This window comes from Cryptotermes secundus, unplaced genomic scaffold (genome assembly GCF_002891405.2).
Source record: "Cryptotermes secundus unplaced genomic scaffold, Csec_1.0 scaffold1680, whole genome shotgun sequence".
NCBI lineage: Eukaryota > Metazoa > Arthropoda > Insecta > Blattodea > Kalotermitidae > Cryptotermes > Cryptotermes secundus.
This window is the reverse complement of record NW_019731603.1, coordinates 91,820-107,446: the sequence shown is the minus strand read 5'-3', so window position 1 is coordinate 107,446 and position 15,627 is coordinate 91,820. Positions and strand designations below refer to the sequence as shown.

General features: G+C 44.2%; 1 protein-coding gene across 2 annotated transcripts in view; it reads left to right on the top strand.

The window, feature by feature from the left end:
- The window catches only part of LOC111867297, a 174,535-nt gene that overhangs the window by 87,466 nt on the left and 71,442 nt on the right, over positions 1-15,627 (top strand). For both annotated transcript variants that reach the window (XM_023857023.2, XM_023857022.2), the window contains exon 3: positions 2,826-3,058. In XM_023857023.2, coding sequence (XP_023712791.1) covers positions 2,826-3,058 — 233 coding nt within the window. The remainder of the gene's footprint in view (positions 1-2,825; positions 3,059-15,627) is intronic.

Here is a 15,627-nt window from a genome sequence, read left to right as displayed (position 1 = left end):
ATGAAATATATAATTACGCGTTATATTAAACAATAGACTATACGCCAAGTAGAGGGTTGCGCAATGTGGCATAGCCCGTGAAGTTTTAGAATTCCGGAATTCCCCTTTGTTCAAGAAAGTATGATGCAAGTCTACTAAAGTTAGTAAATCGGGACTTCACCGGGAATCAACAGCCAATCATAATTGCTGGTTAATAAGTATGACATCACGCTGGTAGTCGCCCGATGTATTGCGCACTCGTTTAGAGAAGACGGGCGGCTAGTTACTGGAACATGTGGGGTATAAATGAAGTCTGTTCGCGCCGTAGTGGACGAAGAACTCTACTGACTTGAAGTTAGTTTATTTTAATATAATGAGTTCATTTTTATAAGGGAGCCTGTGAAGGTAGAACCTGAGCGCGTGAAACTGAAGAATCTCCTCTGTTAGAAGCCGTTGCTAGGGAAAGGCTGTTGAAGACACTGCCGGCTAGAGAAGACTAGTGTTTGCGGCATTGATTTGTAAAATATGCAAATTAGTGGTGGCTAATTACTTGTAGTTGCGAGTCGTGCTGTAAAGTGGTCAGCAAATCCATTCGCCAACCCATACCCCGTCTGTAATCACCCCTAAATCGTGACATATTTCTCCATACTTCACAGCTTCCAGACGATTTCAGGCGGACCACCCAATGGGCTGTTTCCCAGGGGATAAAACAACTGGCGCTTGAAGCTAACTACCCACCTCCATCTAGTTCCGAGGTCAAAAACATGCAGAGGTTCTGAATATTAAAGCAGGCGGTATATGGTACCATTAGCAGAATGGTCTTCGCTTTAAAGGGTTAGGCCAAGAAAATAATTTACATTCAATAACAGCATACAGTATGTTCGGTGTAATGAATTTGTTTACATGTACGTTGTCGTTATGATCCTCTGTTATGCAAATTGCCCGTTCCGTTACACACAATTGACCACAGGATAGCCGACAATGTCATAACCATTCGCCATTTTCGAAAGGTGCTGCCGGTTAGTATTTGGTAAGCATCTTTGGAACTGGAATGACGGACTGCACACCGACCCATGTTTAAGCCAATATGCTCTGTTTAAAGAGTCTTCAGGGTTTCATAATCGTCAGATATTGACACACGTCGTTACGTCACTAATAGAAAGTTTTCCTTTCTTTCTTAATCTGCTCCTCTAATGTCTTTACGGTGTCGAGGTAAGCAAATTTTATTTTCTCTTAATCCAAGACAGGAGCCGGGATAGCTCAGTCAGTATAGCAACTGGCTATGGGCTGGACGACTGAGGGGTCGGTGTTCGAGTCCCAGTAGGGTCAAGAATTTTCTCCAAACCGTCCAGACCGGTTCTGGGGTCCACCCAAACCACATATTCAGTGGGTCCGGGGGGGGGGGCTCTTTCTCCGGTGGTAAAGCAGCAGGGGGCGTGAAGCTGACCACTCACCTCTTTCTAGTGCCGAGGTCAAGAAAAGGTGGGTCTATACATCCACTCCCCAATAGGCCTTCATGGCGTAGTGCTTAATTAGTTAAGCACAGGGACAACTTTACCTTAATCTAAGACAGTCGGTAGGACACCTTGGACGGGTGATCGGCCCGTCGCAAGGCCGCTTCCTAACAAACAGAGTAAACAAACACAAACATCCATGCCTTAAGAGGGATTCGACCCCACGAACACAGAGTCCGATAAAGCGAAGACAGTTCATGCCTTAGCATGCACCTGCTCACGTTGGTTCGCTCGCGGATTTCTTCTTGTCTTCTACCCTGAAGATGAAGGCGATAGGTTGCTCCGAAACGTCGGTTAACACTATATCTACACGGCGACACATCCCAGAAGACTGCTTTCTTCATGTTGAGTTACCATTCTATATGCTGTAAGCAGTTTTGTGTTACTGTTTCCGGTTTGAAAATAATAGGCCAAAGAAACCCCGACAGTAATTTAGAATCATTCTATATTGCTCTTCAGGGACACCGCTGAGATAACCAGAAGTTCAGCGTATAAAATTATATGTTAAAACAGCCGGAAGCGCCTATTGATGCCCGTATTTTATAGGCGTATGGGTCAGAATTGTCATAAATTCGGGGAAGCTTTAGAGCTGAAGTAAGGCTCCGTGACGCAGTTCCATGCCAGCCCCTACCCTAAGTAACCCAACGTAGTAGAGCCCCCCCCCCTCCTTGAGAAGCCACTCAAGAAATTCCCAGCATTTAATGGAAACCGAAGGTCCAATACCGTGTTCTCAAGAGCCTCCATCTTCGCGGTACAGGAACAAGCCAAGCAAGAAACCAACATGACAGCAGGTGGGAAGCAAGTTTCACCCGACTACACGGCGTTATATCCTAGAACAGGCATGTCCAACGCGTCGATCGAGGGACGATTTTTTGTCGATCTCATAGGCCTATAAGGAAATTATACGTGAAAAGCATGTAAATTCACTTGTAATATAATATGATTATATTCAGATTTTGAAGGGAAAATACGTATTAATGTAGTCTGTACTTTTAGTGTATGTTGCATTTACAACAAACATCATGTGTCGTTTCATTTTTGCCAATGTTGTTGCTTAAAGCGAGGTACGACGATACGAGGGGGTGATAGATCACGGGCAGTTTCGACACTAAAATTTCGATCACAACCTGTTTGAAGGTGGACATGCCTGTCCTAGAAGATGGAAATCTTACTATTAACGTTGTTTACATGAATTTATGCTTGAGATTATGAATCTTGCAATGTATGACGAGTCGCGTTCCTGCTGACAGTTGGGTGACTAATCAGCAAATCCTGTTTCATTTTTGGCAGCGTCGACAAGTAACTTAAAGACACTCATTTCTTTGTTTGCAGACACTGATCTAGCGAAGGCAGTGCAACACGCTCTCACAGTAAGTAGGGAGGGGCAGTGTCGGGTGCCGAAGCCAAGACTGATACAGGTGAAGGACGTGTACCCGCACCCCAGCAAGACATACATCCCGCACTGCACCATTCTACACCTCTGTGGTGATGATACAGGGTGTTGCAAGTCGGACACGCTCACTTGCATTGCCCGCAAGACGGAACAGGTGGACCTCTACTTCTATGTGAGTTCAATATATGCAATTACGCTCATTGTTTGTGTATTGTTAATCAGATGATACAGTTATTGTTGTGTTTTTATCATATTAGTGACTGCTTTTCACGATTTTTGTTCACGAATATTTTTCCTTAAAAGGTGATAATGTTAAATTTTCATTTCTATCAAAGAGAATCTTGCTTTTACAACGGTTGACTTTTATGGACGTTATCTATCTTAGTATTTTCATTTAAAACGACGTTTCGGAGACTGGGCTCATATCTCCTTCCTAAAGTAAAAGGCCTACTCAGTTGGGCCCAATCTATAGAGCTAATCCCTATCTGAGGACTCCGAAAGCAACGCGATGGACCTATGTAAACCATGTTGATATGTTCCATCTGATGCCCAGAGATGAGGACAAGCTCTATTGATTGAGATCAGATGAGAGTTTTTTTTTTGTACCTGAGGACGGAGACAGATAAGTCCGAAATTTCGTTTCAAATAAAAATAGGAAATCAAAATTAGTTCATTTTAGTAATATATTTTCGTCACGAACTTGAAGTCCGTTCGCAGAATTAAACACGTCTTACGCTTTGTAATACTTCTCGTGTCGTTTCGAGATATAATAGGAACCTGCTTAGCTGCCAGATTCATCCCATATGTCATCGGAGTTTCTAACGCAAACAAGAGGTGGAAAACGTGTATAAAACGTGTACTTCCTTTTTTGTGAGGAACCAGGATAGCGCAGTCGGTATAGCGACTTGCCACGGGCTGGACGAGCCATTGGTCGGAGTTCGAGTCCCGGTAGGGCCAAGATTTTCTCCCCTCCACGTCGTCCTGACCGGTTCTGGGGCCTACTCATCCTCGTATCCAGTGGGTACCGGGAACTCTTCCCCCCGGGGTAGAGCAGCCGGGGCGTGAAGATGACAACTTCAATCTAGTGTTGTGGTCAAGAGAACGCGGAACTATACATCCACTCCCCCATACGCCATAATGGCGTAGTGCTTAATTAGTTAAGCACAGGGACAAGTTTACATCTTTTGCTGTGAATCGAAATATTTTTTAAATATTTTGCGAGTTACCCTACAGATGAGAAACGCGGGTCGGTATTCAGGTAAAGTGTTTGTTATTATTGTCTAATTTTAACCCAAATCGGAGTGTGTCGATATAAAATGTCATGGGAATTCATTTGTTTCTCGAATTTTTAGATGCTGACAGAGGGGATAGACTGTTGACGGTATTAGGAACATTTTTGCATTTTTCCTTTGCAATTTCTCCCCCCCCCTCAGAATCCAGCATAGTCGATTTTGTGGAGAGGATTACACAGCGCATGCGTGACTCTTGTACTTAACGCTTGCGTGCATATCCGAAGATGTTACTCCGACTTTCATTAAGGAAAGACAACTGACTTGGATGCACAGAAACGAAATATTGAAGGTAAAAAAATTGTCCCTGTGTTTAATTAAACACTACGACATGAAGGCGTATGGGGGATTGGATGTATAGAATCACATTTTCTTGATCTCTGCTCTAGGTGGGAGTGGTCAGCTTCACGCCACTGCCGCCTTACCCCCGGGGAAAGAGCCGTCTGTACCCATTGGACAGGAGGTATCGTTGACCCCAGAGCCGATCTGGACGACGTGGAGAAGTGAAAATTCTTACCCCAACCGGGTTTTGAGCTGCGACTCCTCGGTCGTCCAGCCCGCGGTCAGTCGCTATACCGCCTACGTTATCCCGCTTGAAGACGGAACCGAGAAAGTAGAGGCGGGAGACACACGAAGAGGGAAAGCCGTGTGGGTCGTCTCTCTCGCAGCCTCCTCCTCGCGCAACCAATCTCCACCTCCCGAGTTCTGAAATAAAGTTGATGTTATCTGAAAGATGCGTGTGAAGAGAATACAGGGTGTTTCACGACTTTAGAGCATAACTGCAGGAGGTGATTTCCTAGGTCTTTTTGATCAAAAAAGTTCATATAAACATGTGTCCGATTTTGGACGGTTACGGAGTTATGACCGTTTTAAACTCAGAATAGAAGGTAACGATTACTGGCAATAAACGGAACAAAATAATAAACCAGCATAATATATGATGCATTCAAAGTATGAACGTAAAGTTAACTTCGTGAAATTACCTTTAATTTGAATTTATTGGTGCTTAAAGCTGATTTTCTAAAATGCCACCGCTGGCCGCAACAGGCTGCCGCTCGGTTGTGAACCGCGCCGGACATACCAACCCTCCCCGTCTTAGGTACATCTCAAGTGTCGAGATAACGAAAACGCTCTGTCTGTAGCTGGCTAAAAATAGCGACCCGCCAGCGGACAGACGCGTTTCACACGAGGGCGTGTACGGGAATGAAAAAACGGTCATAACTCCGTAACCGTCCAAAATCGGACACATGTTTATATGAACTTTTTTGATCACAAAGACGTAGGAAATCACCTCCTGCAGTTCTGCCCTAAAGTCGAGAAACACCCTGTATATAGTTCCCATCAATGTTTATTGAATTCCTTATTTACATTTCCTGCGGTCGGGTTCTGTGGGTTTAGCGATTCTGTATAAGAAGGAAAAGGGCTTAAGGTCAATTTGAAATGCAAATGAACTGTTCACTAAATTATCATAATCTTCCATGTGGCTTGAAAAAGTAGGTTGTAAGGGCAGTCCCCACTCTTAGGGATAGTTATGTTTCAGGAGAGAGTTCATGAGACGGGCCGCTTCTTTGGTCTAGTGGTCTGAGTTCCTGGCTACAGATCCATAGGTGTAGATTAATGTTTCAGAAGGGACAATTTCTACGTCGTCTGTGGGCGGAAGCTCTTCCTGATATTAATATTTGACTCCGTAATGATACATTATATATTATGAACCAGTTTAATTTCTTGACATTGGAAATGCGTTCGTAACATGTCTGTGGGCCGGCTATTATGCTTAAGACACACAGAACTGCAGTCAGTGGAACTAAGGCCTACATGAACAGAAAGCAGCCAGAGATATAAACTTGAATTATCCCTGTAACAGGCCGTGGAAGCCCATAGGGTTGTGTGACGTTGAGGCTCCCATATTTTCTAGACAGTCGGCTCATAGATGGCGGTGAGATCAGACTTACGCGTCTAGCTATCCCTGTAACAGGCCATGGAGGCCCATAAGGTTGTGAGACGTCGAAACCCCAACATTTTCTAGACAATCGGCTCATAGATGGCAGCAAGGTTGTCAGCTTTACGCGCCCTTTACCCCCAAGAATATTCCTGGTACTCATTTCTGTTAAGAGGCCGAGTCGGCAGCAGGGTAGTAGTGCCGCTGGAAGGATTAGGCCAATTGAAAAATCCAGTGACATCGGAAATCGAACCCGCGACCTTCTGGTTTGTACCATCGTGCCTCAAGTACGCTACCGCATGTCCCCTCGTCCAGAAGTATAGAGAGCCCGAATTAAAAGGTAAAGTTATCACTGTAACAGACCGTGGGAGTCGCATAGAGTTGTGAGACCTCGAGGCTTCCACATTTTCTAGACAGTCGGCCCGCAAATGGTGGTGAAGTGAGACTCCAAATTGGTTAGTTTTTTTTTATTGCTAGTGGGGTGGGACTAAGTCCCTTGTACTGCGGCCACTTCTGGCCTATTGTACCAGCCCCAGATGATAGGTGAGGGTGATTGTGGAGCAACTGGTGGAATGAAGATTGGCAGGGGAAACCGAAGTACTCGGAGAAAACCTGCCCCAGCTCCACTTTGCTCACCACAAATCCCACTTGATCAGACCCCGGGATCGAATCCGGGCCGCCGCGGTAGGAAGCCAGCGACTAACCGCTTGAGCTGTGGCGCGGCCTAGTTAGGTTTTACTATATTAAATAACCAGTTACTTATAGTTTGACACGAAGGAAAGCGTACTTTTTGTCTGAATAAGTGTAGCGTAGAAGTACGAATGAGGTTGAGTTGTACGTTTCGTTGTACCGTCGAACCTTTTCTATTTTTAACGAGTTTCGTTTTGTTTGGTATTGTTCCAGCAGCAGTCAGAAATGTTTCGCATTACTCTTCAGAACACGGACAAATGTTGCAGGGTTTGCTAAATAATGGATGTAAATGTAGTAAACATCCTGAGTTCAGTGACTGAAATCTTATTAGCTCGAGTTGCCGTCTTTAATTCTCTGTTCGTGAGAAAATGGTGAAGTATTCCTGTAACAGGCCGTGGAGGCCCATAGGGTTGTGAGACGTCGAGGCTCCCAACATTTTCTAGACAATCTGCTCACAGATGGCGATGAGGTTGTCAGCCTTACGCTGACGCAGCCTAGGAAGATTCTGGTACTCATTTCTGTCGACTCCAGGGACATAATGCGGCTGGAATGTTTAGGTTAATCTAAAAATTCAGTGACCTCATGGGGAGTGGAGCTTTACCGCAGTGCTTCAGCGAACTACGCTACCGCATTCGGCACTTTCATGGCTTTTTTATTTGGCGCTACAACCTTCATTTTGGGCCTAGGCCTACCTCCATGAAACCTCTCCGTTTCACTTCGGTTTTACTAGATCTTACTCATGCGGCAGGACTCCTTGGGCGAGTGATCAGCCTCTACCTGTACACAAACACAGAAAAACGCACACAAACATCCATGCCCTCAGTGGGATTCGAACCCAGGATCCCGGCTTCCGAGCGAGCGAAGGCAGTACATGCCCTAGACTGCTCGGCTACCGTGACCGGCTCTTTCATGGTTAGGATATGTTTATGATCAGTAATAAGTTTTGTTCTGCTGATGTTTCCAAATTTGTAATCATGAGTTACAGAGGGAGAGGTTCGCAAATGATAGATATGTTCATGTTTGTACGTTTTCTCGTCCTAGCTTTTAATACGAAAGGTGGAACGTGTGGAAAGCGAGCTCTAATTCTGTTCTGGAGCGCAGAGTATTTGAGCAGATGCCTCTGTATTTTAAAGAAGAATTCAGAGTTTATTTTAACGTCAAAGAAGGCGGTACTGCGGTTTAAACAGTTAACTTGCCTGTCATACCGCGGAGCTCACAAGTTGTGCACACGCTGTTATCTTGCCAGTAGCTTGTTCCGTTGACAGTGGAGGCCCACCCATCTTGCACCTGAAATAGTGAACACGTCACGACTCGTCACCGTCTGCCAGTTGGATGTGTGTCTTCCGATAGTCATAAAATCAATCCTGGCTTCTGTCAGCTCCACCCTGTTCAGATTTCTTTCAGGCATGTCTTGATCTGAATGAGGGGAGAAGTCTCTGGTGGGAAACGTCACATCATACTTTTTTTCATGTAGATTATTTAACAATGGCCGATTACAGCGGCCGCGCGGTCTAAGACATGAAATATCTTCTCTCGCTTGAACACAGGGATTGTGGGTTCGAATCCCACTCAAGACATGGGTATTCGTCTGTGTTTGTGTTAGGTAGCGGCCTTGCGATGGGCTGATCCTCCGTCCTAGGAGTCCTACCGACTGTCTTAAGATAACGAAACTGAAGGGAAATGAAGCGTTTCACGGATACCCTATGCTCCAAGTGATAGTAACAGGAATAAAGATAGATAGATGAATTGGAAGGACTTGGGAGGAAGCGGTCCTGACCTAATTGATGTACTACCCCTGCATTTGTCTGAACAGTGAGCAATACCACGAGGAATGTCAGGACAGCGGGTGTGCCGACCGGGATTCGAAACAAGTACCTCCCTGAGAAGGTTTTAGAGCAGGCATGTCAAACTCAACTTGTACAGAGGGCCACCTCAGCCCTATAAATAATAATCCAGGGCCGCACTTCAAAATAGAAATATACATTAGAGTTTGATACAAGGAAATTTAATTCTATTTATTATTTAGGAATAATTTCAATATAATTACCTAAAGTCACATATCTTACAGTTTTAAAAAGCAAGAGAATGCCATTTTTGACAAGTATCAAACAGCTTTTCAATATGTAAAAAAAGAGATTACACAAGAAATTATGTTTAGAAATAGCAAAACATTGAATTTCCTGCAGCCTGCTAATTTATGTCTGTGTGAGTCTTCTTGTCTTCTGGTCCGTTGGAAAATTGTCTTTACAAAATATATTTCTATTAAAATTTTAATATTGATTTTAATATCAATTAGCTCTAAAAGTTGAGGGGCCAGACTTTGTGGCCATGGGGGCCGCATGTTTGACACGGCTGGTATAGTGTGTTACCACTAGACTAATCTCTTCGATCACTTGGTACTTTCCCCGTGTGGGGGAAATGGGTGTAGATGGGTATGGCTTATGTTGAGCAATTTTCTGACTTCGTAAACATTTCCAGAGTTCAACATTATTTGTCTTTTCTGTATTTATGTGTTTCACATTGTTCTCACAATAAACGGTGATTTTCCCCCCCTAAACAGCATGAACCTAGTGGTCTTTGTAATGGAGACAGCATGTTTTCCGTATTATAGGAACTGTATATTGACATGACTGAGAAAAGCCGTGAAAAATCGCTGGTTGCCGGTTTCGGGCCGAAATTTGAACCTGGACCTGCCGAATAAGAAACAACCCTGCTGCCCACTTAAACACAACTTTCCGTGGCGTCAAGTAATCCTATAAATTGCTCTGTCGTGTTCACGTAGAGTCCATTTTCATGGGAGTGCTACTTGAGTTTCGTCTCATGATACCAGAATGTCTGGGTTTGACGTGTTCTTAAGCACACGACACAGATCATGTGTGGTCTGCTGCATTCCTCTGGGTGCTCAGGTACCATAATGCATTGCGTGGAGGGGTATTCACTGTGAAGCACGCAGCTCATATCGTGAATTGCCATGCAGTTCTCTCATATCCTCAAACACAACTCGTGTTAGGTGTACGTTACCTGAATACAGGCCAGTTTCCGAAACGCTTCCAAGTTTCTAGAATACCGGACGATGTATAGGTCGAATACAGAGTTGTTATCTGCTCATTCATATGTTGTTTGTGCATTTCAGTCCAGCACTTCAGGCTTGACGTCAAAGGATGCGAAATCGTGTCAACGAAATGGTCATATCAAATACAAAATCGGACGATGGGTGATCCCCCCCCCCAATAATAATTTTACTAACCAACCGCTACAGATCCAGATGTCCCGGGTTCGATTCTCGGCGCTACCAGATTTTCTGAGTAGTAATGGGTCTGGAACGAGGTCCACTCAGCCTCGTGAGGTTAATTGAGGAGCTATTTCAAGGAAACAGAAAACCGAGATTAACGGCTGTGGGTATCCGTTGCGCAGACCACGTGACAACATCAATCCGCAACAGTTGGCACTAACTTCGCCGACAAGCGGCGGTCGCACGATCGGTATAGTTAGCTTGCGGACTACAGGCCACGGGGGGTTTTCTTTTTTACTAACCAACCAAGTCAGTGGAGCTGAGCCCTTATTGGGAAGCCACCAGTCGCTCAGCTACTCAATACTTTCTTCAAATTTTATGGAACCCGTAGGCTCATTACCGTGTTCATGAACACCATCTACTGGTCCCTGTCCTGTATCAGATGAATTAACTCCCTACCATCGTATCCTGTTTTCTCTAAGGTCCATCTTCATATTCTCCCACCTACGTTCCTAATGGTCTCTTCTGGTTTTCGCACTAAGACCCTACGAACCCTGTCCATCTTACCGTCCTTAGCTTGATCTTTCTAATTTACTTTTAGGCCTAATTTAATTCCATCTTGCCCTCGATTATGTCTTCACTATCATAATTAGACAATGCCGAACCCATTTGCATACCCGTCGGGCATCAAACTAGAGTCACAGATGGTTCGATTAATGTTGAGGCAGTTATGCTTGTTCGCATTTGTTCTGGTTATCCTGTGAAGAGCTGGACAACTCGCTCTAAGAAGCATCCCTGCATGTAACTAAAGATTTAAAAAAAGTAAAGGTATCCCTGTAACAGGCCTTTGAGGTCCATAAGGTTGTATGACGTCGAGTGTCACATTTTGTCTAGACAATCGGCACACAGATGGCGGTGAGGTCAGCCTTACGTGCTGGCCGCCCTTTACACCCAAGAATATTCCTGGTTCTCATTTCTGTTAGAGGCTGAGTCGACCCCAGGGCCATAGTGCGGCTGGAAGGATTAGGTAAACTGAAGAAATCCACCTCATCGGGATTCGATCCCGCGACCTTCCGGCTTGTAGCATAGTGCCTTAACCAACTACGCTACCGCGTGTCCCCACTACGTAAGTGAATAATGGCTATAACTAGAATCAGTTTATGTGTAGGAAGATTTGAATTGTATTAACCAAGTGTAATTGTAATCAGAGACTCGTTGGATTGCCGTAATTTTCCTCAGTCACGGTAGATAATCATGTTAACTACAGTTTAATAACGCAGATGACCTTATCGGCGCCATTTTAAGACATCGTGTAAAATAAGTGAACACATTTTCTCACTCGGAAACGACAAAGTAATATTTACATCTGTATGACGCGTGATGTGGATATTGTCACTCACCTCGGAACAACCTTGGAAGCGTTATCGCGAATCATGAACCTGCCCAATTATTCTTCAGTTATCTTCATCTGAAAATAATCATTAACTTCAATGATTCAGTCTATTGGCATATCCGTCTGCATTGAAGTCTCCTCTGGCCATGGATATTATGGTCTTCCACAATGTGCCTACGTGTAGTCTGATAGATTGTTAACAATGGTTCGGAGCTACTTAATGTTTCCATCTTCATGGTAGCTTTAGTGTAACATCCCCTAAAATTTTTTTACAGTAATCGGCTTGGGAATTTCAAATTGTCTTGTCACTCCATCGTTTTATAACTCATGGAGCTGAGCCCTTCTTGAGCCGTCAATTCTGCAGCTGCCCAAGAATTTCCCAGCATTGTATGGAACCCGAAGGTTCATTACCGTGTTCACAAGAGCCCTCCACTGGTCCCTATCCTGAGCCAGATCAATCCAATCCATACCATCCCATCCTATCTCTCTAATATCCATTTTAATATTGTACATATACCTACTTCTGGGTCTTCCTAGTGGTCTTTTTGCTTCTGCCTCTCCCACCAATATCCTATATGCATTCTTCTTCTCCCCCATTCGTCCTCCTTGACTAGACCATTCTGAGTATACTTGGAGTAGAGTTCAAGTTACGAAGCTCCCCTTCACTTTATAACTCTTCCGAAATATTCCACAGGAAAACGGAAAATAAAACGTTTTTACGCCGGGATACTCACAAATGAAGCTTGCAGAAGACAATGCAAATTGTCTGTGACCTTCGCAGACTAGAGTTCATTTCCGGACGAAACATATGTCTTCATAATTGAGGTTAAGACGGTTGACTAAAAATATGACATCAGTTATTTTGATATTTTTTCCTTACTTATTCATACCTTGTTTAATGCCATTTCTTTTTCTGCCTTGACGGTTTAGTTTTTCTGGTCTGTTCCCATTCGGAGTTAATTAAATCTGCAGTTTGAATCTTCGTAGTTCAATTCCCGGCAGTTACAAGATGTTTCCTATATCCACAGCGTCCAAACCGGCTCGGGGGCCCACCAAGCCTCCTATCCCGTGTGTACCGGGGGACGATTTTCCCGGGAGTAAGGCAGCATGGTCGTGAAGCTGACCACTCACCTACATCTAGTGCCGAGGTCAAGATTGGTGAACGTATACCTCCATTACTCCATTTGTCTTCGTGACAATGTAGGGAGGATTTTTACTTTGTTGACCGGGGCGCCGCTTTGATTGATTACGCAGCTTTGCACATGACGATGGAAGCAGATACAGTTTCCGCAACGGAGATGAAGAAACTGAAGAGGATGGACAGTGTCCAAAGGAATCGTCATTTTTATTGTAACACGCCATTGCCAGAATTGTTTAGCATTGCATTAAGTTTTTCTGCTTAGATAAATGAAAATATGAGCTTCATGATAGTAATGACAAAAGTAATGCACAGGGATTGATGAAAACTTCTCCGGCCATCAGACATGCCAGTTGGTTAAGAAATACCGACGTTTCAGGGACCATCTCTGTTCCCATCATCAGGGTCTGAAGTGTGATGTTCAGAAAATATGTTTAAATCCGTATTTTACAGTAGCCTTTACACCATTTGGTCATTAAGTTATTACTATTATGGCATATCTGATGAAAACTAGAATCGTGGAGCCAACAGACAGCCGTTGATAGGGAACGGGTCAGTAAACTAGGCAATGGCTCAGAAGTAACGTAATAGCCGCAACACATTTGCGCAACAATAGAATNTGGCATATCTGATGAAAACTAGAATCGTGGAGCCAACAGACAGCCGCTGATAAGGAACGGGTCAGTAAACTAGGCAGTGGCTCAGCACTGACGTAATAGCCGCAACAGACATTTGCGCAACAATGGAACTGTGTTTTACGTGCGGTCCGTTCAGAGGCTATGTAACGAAGCCGCAACAGACACTTGCGCAACAGTAGAACTGTGTTCTACGTGCGGTCCGTTCAGAGGCTATGTAACGAAGCCGCAACAGACACTTGCGCAACAATAGAACTGTGTTTTACGTGCTGTCTGTTCAGAGACTATATAACGAGGACATATTACTAGTTCTGAGACGACAGAAGAGTAGGAGGTCGGTGTGAGATGGTCGCCAGCCTGCGAGGACGTGAGCACGGAAGCAGATGAACGTCCACTGTTGGAAGACGTTACCAAGGAGAGCAGTGCAGACCGTGAATGAGAACACTAGTCTGTGTGTGATAGTGGTCTGGAAAGTGTTGCCACGTGTTGTGTGTTTAAGTTGTCCACTGAATCCGATTACCAATCCAAACCCCGTATATAGTCACAGCCGCGTGACACTATGAACGCAAACAATTCATGGCNCTAGTCTGTGTGTGATAGTGGTCTGGAAAGTGTTGCCACGTGTTGTGTGTTTAAGTTGTCCACTGAATCCGATTACCAATCCAAACCCCGTATACAGTATAGTCACAGCCGCGTGACACTATGATCGCACACAGTTCATGGTCCTTTTGTATCTAAACAGCTGAGGTTAGAGATCACCGAATTTGATAGTAGGTGTCTTATGAATGATTACCCTTGGTTATGGTATCCACTAGACCTCCCATCTTGTTTTATAATGTGATTCTGGATGAACGCGTCAAAGGCACTCCTTAACATTGCTCGTAAATAATATGGAACTGGGGAGTGTGTAGCCTAATTACATAGAAGATACGTTGTAAACACTCGGTACGATTACACGTTCTTGTTACATTAGATATTCCTCTGATGTACGTATAAGGGTTATACAAATGACTAATGCCTTTATGAACCCACCCACTTCTGTAATATTTTATAGATGCTGAAACTTAACAAATGTTCGTAGGTTTATATGTCAGAAGTTTTCCTCGGCGAAGCTACACATCCTGAATTTTTCTTCAAATTGAGAAACATATTGCCTCCTTCCTGGCCGCTTGCTTGGTTTTTTTCTTCCGTCCTGAAGATGGAGTCAGTGAATCTCTACCGGGCTACACGGCTTTACTTACCAGAAGGTATTACTCTTCAGTTATAACGATGATATTGTCACACATTATGGGTTTGCGTGACTAATAATATGGGCTTTGGATTTGATGATGGCATGTATTTGACCTTTATACAACTTGTTACATTTCACAAATCACTGTTTTCGACTGGACACTCTTGACTTCTGACCACGCTACACTGATCCACTCTTCCTGGATCAAAGTCAAAGTCACATTGCGACTGACGGTCGGTCGGTCAGTCAAGTCTTGGTGTCGAGCCCCCTCTGGTTTTCATGACCAGATATATTACTGTTTGATAGGGTACTGTTTTTGTGGGGCNAGATATTAGGGGTTTACGCGAATTATAAAACGGGGTTTGGATTTGATGATCAAATTTATTGGACCTACATACGACTTGTTGCAACAGTTCACAAATCACTATCTTCGACTGGACACTCTCGACTTCTGACCACACTACTCTGAAGCCAGAGTCACTCACTGTTATACAGCCTCGGGTCTGACCTCACGGAAAACACGTCCATTGCCTAGCAGTGAACTCAACTATAAAGAATACCATCTTGTGGGATGTGGCGCCATGTAGATATTCTGTTAACCGACGTTTCTGAGACACCTGCCAACGCTGGTTCATCGCTCTCCGATTTCTTATACCCTGAAGATGGAGGCGATACGTTCCCCCGAAACGTCGATTAACAAAATATCTTCACGGCTCCACATCCCAGAAGACGGCAGTCTTCATAACCACCACAGTGAAAACCTCAAATCTTACGTGACTAATAATGTTGCACATTCTAGGCTTTACCTAGCAACGGGTTGTTTACCAAGAATCTGTCTCCGCGGAGTGTGTTTATCGAGCCGTTACATAGCAGTGGATCTGTACGTCACAATATTTTTATTAGTGGGAGTGACTGTAGACGGAAATTCGATTGGTGAATAGATTTATTAACTATTTACAGGTCGTAACTACAAATAACTACGACACTATCGGACTTCCAAACCGTACAAATCACTACACGCTGTCATCTCCAGCTTGCAGTGTCTTTACTAGACTTTCCTAGTAACGGCTTCTGGAGATTCTTCTGCCTCCGGCTGAAGTCCTCTCATCACAACCTGCCTTATAGAACTAACTCTCAACTGAATGAAGAGAGAGAGAGAGAGAGAGAGAGAGAAGTGGTGGTGGTAGTGAGAGA